The sequence below is a fragment of the Neospora caninum genome, chromosome V (assembly GCF_000208865.1).
Source record: "Neospora caninum Liverpool complete genome, chromosome V".
NCBI lineage: Eukaryota > Apicomplexa > Conoidasida > Eucoccidiorida > Sarcocystidae > Neospora > Neospora caninum.
Window position 1 is genome coordinate 2,608,845 of NC_018391.1, and position 6,000 is coordinate 2,614,844.

A 6,000-nucleotide genomic window follows, 5' to 3' on the forward strand; every position below is an offset into this window, starting at 1 on the left:
GCACACAGCACGACAGAGACTGACAAACCGCAAGACAGGACGTTTCGGCGCGAAGAAAAAGCTGAATCAGGCTGGCTTGCCGTGTCTTCCTCCGGCAGACAGCGTCTCTGCGCAGTGCTTTGTCCGACAGTGAAAGAAGTGTAGGAGAGCACGCGGTGTCTCTATGCGACCTTTTGCGTCGAGACGGCGAATGTGAGACGTGCGATCCTTCAAGCGTCGCCTGTGTTTTCCTGGAAAGAAACCAAGTGAAAACGTGCGCTCCTTCGCTTCCCCGATTCTCCCCTCTCTCTCTGTCTCTTCGAGAAAAGGCGAAAAAACTCTTCTCTGTTTCCTTGCGCCATCCAGGCTCCTCGCCGCCCTTTGAAACATGGAACGGCAGGATCCATGCCTCACGGCTTCTTCCGGCGACCTCTACGCTGTCAATGTCTCCCCGCTTCCTGCCTCGGCCTCTGCACAGCCTGCCTCCACGATGAGCGCTCTTCAGTTCCCCCCCCAGAGAGCGTGCTCGCCGCCTCGCCCCTCTTTCCTCCGGAGACGTTCTGCGAGGATTCACCTGCTTTCCCTCTTATCCCTGGCCGTCTGCGGCGTGTTTGCCTCGCTCTGCTGTATGTACACCTCCGCGCTTCTGCGAGACTCGTCGCGCGTCTCCCCCTCCGCCTCGTTCGCCTCCAGCGCTTGCCCGTCTCAGCAGTCCGTCTCTCCCTCACTCGCTGCGTCTCCTCTCCCCTCACTCGCTGCGTCTTCTCTCCCCTCTCTCGCCTCCATTCCTCCGGTCTCTCCCGCTGCGTCTCCGTCCTCGGCCGTCTCGTCTCCTTTGTCGGCCGGCGGCCTTGTTGAATTTTCCTCGCCAGCCTCCATTCTGTCTTACCCTTCATCTGTCTTCTCCCGCCTTCTTTCGAAGCTGTCGCTCTCGCCCGCGACCCCGGCGCTCTTCAGTCGGCAGGCCGACTCTCCCTCCGCGAAAGCAGAAGCCCACGAGAGCTCCTTGTGGACGAAACTCGCACTTGAGAACTTCCCCGAAGGATCCTGGCGAGCGCGAGTTCAAAGCGCTGCGGTAATCGTCAAAAGACAGGTAAAGACATTCACACAAGTGTACACATCTCTATCCAGTCCCATCTGTTTATCCGTATATATTCACATATATATATATATATATATATATATATATATATATTAGTGTGTAAAGGCTTCTCTCTGTGGTGGGTGTGTCGAGGCGTTTCTTGTTTTTCGGTGTCTGCATGCAGATTTTCATTTTTTGTCTCTTCTCTGTCGCTTGTGTCTTCGCCGCTTTCAGGTTGCGCAGCAAATTCGCAAGCACCAACCGGAACTGAGACGGCTCGTCCAGGGCCTTCTCCAGATGTTTTTCCAGTGTCTCCGCAGCTTCCTCGGGGTGTACATCCTCGGTCTGTCTGTTCTGATTCTGCCTTTTTGCGCGAGTTCCGCGAGTCGTTTCGAAGCGGCGGTCAACCGCGTGCCGCTGAACGATCCCTACTTGCTGAGGTGAGAAGTGAACCGACAAGAACGCAGGCGAAAACGAAGACTGAGCCGGTAAACATGAGGAGGTGAAAAGCGAAAGATGGAGACAGACACGCAGGAGCGGTAGGGAGATTAAGAAAGAACGATCGCGGGAGAACGCGATTGTAAAAGAGAAAGCAAGAAAGGGAGGGAGAATGATGAAGACGACGCTCGCGCTTGAGGGAGAGGACGAAAGACACGAAATCGACGGCGACAAAGAGAGACAGAGAGAGGCACAGAAACAGCATGAAGCAGAGGCCCCATAACACCCGAGAGAGAGAGTGGGAATAGGGACCATAGACAGGTGGAACGGAGACGAGCGAGGACGGTTTCTCCGCAGAGTGCGACTACGATTTGTCTTCCCAGTCTCGCATTTCTTCTCCCGTTTTGCCTTTTACCTTTCACTGCGCTGCTTTGAGCTTTTTCGCTCCTCGCACCTGCGCTTTCCGTTTTTCATGCAGTCAGCTGGACCTGCCGGAAGACGCGTCGCCTTCGCTCTTCGGCTTGTCTCACTACGACGTAAGTCTCGTTTTCCGCTTGTGCGTTTGGACAACATGCGTTTTCGCTCTCTCCTCGGCGAGTACCGATCTCTACCTGCCACTCCCCTCATTCCTGAACTGCGGCGCCCAGAAGACCACTCGTGGGAACTCTCTTTCTGGCAGTTTGGGCTTTCTCGTTCTTCTCACCCATTCGCGGTTCTGAGCTCCCCACAAATCCCTTGAGAGTCGGTTCTTCCCGCAGAGCGTGTGTCTCTGTTTCGCAGCCTGGTTCTCCTCTCTAAGATGGCGTGTGCCTGTTCGCTGCCGCCTGTTCAGGTCACTATCGCGCCCGTGCCGCCTGCACAGCTGTCGGCTCTCTACGCTGAGGGAGAAGGGAAAGGCGGATCTGATCGTGCTCGCGCTCCCTCCAAAGACGGGGCTCCGCCTGCCTTCGCCGCGGGGACACGCGAATCTGCGCCGCAGGAACTCCCCACCGCCGATTTGCGCGGCCCAGAGGCGGAAGCCCGAGAGGCGCGCGCGAGGGGTACGGCGGGCACAGAGAGAGCGACAGCGACAGACGGAAGGAGACACGGAATCGCCGACGGGAACTTGCGGGGATGGTGGATTCCTGCAGAGGACCGAAATTCGAAAAAGGCGGTCCTCTGCGCCCACGGATGGTTGGCAAACAGACAGGCCTGTCTCCCGTTCCTGGGGGTTGCCAAAAAGGTGAGCCTCGTCTGGAAAAGAAACCGCAAGCGCCTCTGCGCATGCACCACCTCTCCGCAGCCCCGGTGACATCTACGTTTTTTGCTTAAGCAGGTTCATAGGTGTTTGTGTATACGCGTGAGCAAATAGATGCATACATTATATCCACATATCGAAACGTGTTTGTAGAGAGGAGCATGTACGTGGAAGGATGCATACGCGTATCTCGGGTCTGTGTCCGTTTTTTCACGACGCGTGCGGGATTGTCTCGTGCGTGGTAAGGCACGCAACGGCTTTGAATCAAGTATCGCCAACGTCCGAACTCTGGTGAACAAACTGTTCGACTTGTTCGCGATTTGCGAAGGGCGAGTTCTGCCGACAGATTTCGTTGTGTCTCTGGTTGTTGGCTGTTTCGCCTCTGCGTCTCTCGATTTCTCCCGGCAACCCCGAGGCTCGCCGTCTCTTTCCCTGAGGCGATGTGGTTCGACCGCTCCCGTCTCGCCCACTCGATTTGCGTGCAGGTCGGTCTCCACAAAGATCACCACTTTCTGCTCTTCGATCTGATGAATTCCGGCGAATCTTCGCGCCTCCCCGAATGCGCTCTTGAAGACGGAACTGCAGGGTGTACATCCAGTGGGGAGCACAGCGCAGACGCCGACGGCCCGTGCTCCGGAGGTCGCAGTTGGTCGTTTTTCACAGCGGTGGACGACGCAGGAGACGCCTTGCTCGGCTGCCAGGCAGCGAAGGATTTGATTCAGGCGCTTCTCTGGATGAAAACGCACGGCATTTCCACCGTCTCCATCTACGCCCAGGGCGTCTCGGCGATGGGCACGATGCTCCTGGTGAGGCCGAGGGCGAGACGCGAGAGAGTGTCGCAGCAAAGAGAGCGAGCGGAGGACAAGTGAAAGCGGAAGCGAACACATCTCACAGAGCGAAGGGAAGGAATGTTGGCGCTTTGTCGAGCGACGGCCGCTCTCCTCTTCTCGGTGGAGGCGCTCGGTCGCCTTTTCTGTGAGGCACAACGCTTTGCTCGGTGTCGGGGCCTCGACGTGGAAACATCAAGAAAAATACCAACTTTTTCTCGGTTTCAGAGTCAAGGTGCGGTGATATGTGTGTGCATCTCTGATAGGTGGGGCAGTACCGCGAACATCTGGAGAGGGCCGTGGGCATAAAGATCGACAGAGTCGTATTCGATTCGCCCATCTGCAATGCACGGGACGCGGTCGCCAAGCAGCCGATGACTGCATGCATCGCCAAAACAGCCAAGTGGCTCCACGACGTCCTCATGTGGGCGGTGAACCAACGGTGAGTCTCCCGCCAGAGACACTGGAGACGCGAAACTACATGCGTCCCCACGCCGCCCTAATGCGTTTCTCCCGTCTCGCGAAGGGCGTCGAGAGAGTCATCGAAACCGTTCGATAAATATACATATAGCTAGATAGATACAGATAGATAGATATAGATAGGTAGATATAGGCGTGTTCCCACTGTCTGCGCTGCGAAAGCGAAGAGAGGCGTCAAGGCCGAGACGCACAACACCAGACAAATGATAAAAGATATGTTCAGAACGCATGCAAGATCTGCAGAGAAGATACCGTTTGTACATCTTTTTGTTCGTGAGCAAGCGTATGCAAATTGGGGTTTTCCGTAGGGCAACGCTGCAAGGGTACGGATGCCGCTGTCCACGCCGACTCGAGATGGATGTGAAGGCGGCTTAGTTTTTTTGTGCGTGTATCTCGTGTTTTTTTCTCTTCAGTCGCGGGCAGGAGTTGCGGCGCATGCGGGCGAGTCTGCTTTTGCCGGCTTCGCAACCTCTCAGAAAGCTCGTCTTGACCAGCCGAGAGGACGACCTGGCTCCCTGGGAAACGGTCGAGAAGGAAATGATGCTTCTTCCCGAGGCAGATAGACCCGAGTAAGAGATTCCCCAATCAGCTCGTTTAGAGCCTGCAGCAACCCTAATCGGCGTAGCTGGGTGTGCACGGCGTCGCTATGGAAATGCATCACGAAATGCATGTGCGGTGGCGCGTGCGATGAACGTGGTGGAGTTAATGTCCTGTATACGTTCACATGTCGGTATTATTCAAAGACGGCGACAGATGCTGGCCGCCTGCGTCTCTTGCTCACTCGCTGAGAGAAGTCCAGGGCACAGTGAACAAGACAAAGTGAAGTGGTGCACGCGGATCTCCTCTTCCTTTCTCTTTGTACCTATGGGCCAGGCCCGCAGCAGCGCCTCTGTCGTCGCCCTATCTTTCTATATTTTCATTTATATATGCATTGAAATGGTGCCGACGTGAATCGCTGTTCGCTTCTGATAAGCGAACAAGTGTTGCTTCTCTGTCTCTTTTCAAGGGGTTCCGTTGCAGTGTCGCTGTTGAGTTAAAAAGTCGACACGACAGGTTTGATCCTTCACGGATTGCTGCGGCCGCTCTCTCGTTTTTCAGTCTCTCTAGGATCTCGGCTTGACGCCGTTTGGTGCTTCTGCGTGCGTCGTGTCCGTTGCAGGTGGACGTGTGTCTTTCCTTCGGGAGCGCACTGCGACTTGATACGCACCAACCCGGAAGCGTACAGCCAGGTGTTGAGGGCCTTCTATTCGGATCCTTCCTTCCTCGGCAGACTGTGGGAGAAGATCGTTGGGAAGCGAGCGCCTGTCTCTGCGCTGTCCGGCGTCGAGGCCCTCGGCCCCCACGATTTCACCTTGTGCGCCGAACGCGAGGAAAGAGAGAGAGAGAAGAGAGAGCGAGAGAAAGACAAGGCACTCGAGGCCGAGACGCGCGCCAAACTCGGGAGAAAGAAGCTGGCAATCGCAGCGGCAGCGTCGGTTCTCGACGTTCTCTCGTCCATGTGAAGGAGACGCGTCCACAGGGAGTACGGAAAGAAGAGAAGAAAGCGAGCGGACCGAGGAAGAGAGGAAAGAGACGACAGGTGTAGCAGATTTAATGCTACGGGAGAAGGCGAGAGGCGGCCGGGGGTGGAACTCTGCTCATTCGGGTTGTTTTTCCGCAGAACGAAATCAGTGGGGATAGGCGGTTAGCGCTTTGCACGCGAGAGACTGGCGCACGGGGTAAAAAGAGGAAGTGAGGGGTGGCGCTCGTGTCTGGAATGATAAAGAAAGGAGTAAACGAGAGTTTGTGTTGCTCTGTTGGTTTCGACAGAACGGAATGTTTTTTTCTATTTCTCTGTTCGATGAAGGGGCCGGGTGTTTTACGCACACACACGAGAAAAGTGACGAGAATGTCTTCTCACTGATTGTCTCGCTTTCCTCTCCCTCTTTCCATTCACTTGGCCTCCCCCCTCTATGTCC

The 6,000-nt window shown here is 55.8% G+C and overlaps 1 protein-coding gene across 1 annotated transcript; it reads left to right on the forward strand.

Moving 5' to 3' along the window:
• Positions 1-367: 367 nt before the first annotated feature.
• On the forward strand, positions 368-5,544 carry NCLIV_015260 (conserved hypothetical protein; the record flags this gene model as incomplete). The annotated part of the gene is made up of 8 exons (XM_003881717.1): positions 368-1,072; positions 1,295-1,500; positions 1,977-2,034; positions 2,331-2,720; positions 3,221-3,541; positions 3,829-4,004; positions 4,456-4,611; positions 5,202-5,544. The coding sequence occupies 8 exons, from the start codon at positions 368-370 to the stop codon at positions 5,542-5,544; spliced, it is 2,355 nt and encodes a 784-aa protein (XP_003881766.1).
• Between the last annotated feature and the right edge of the window lie 456 nt (positions 5,545-6,000).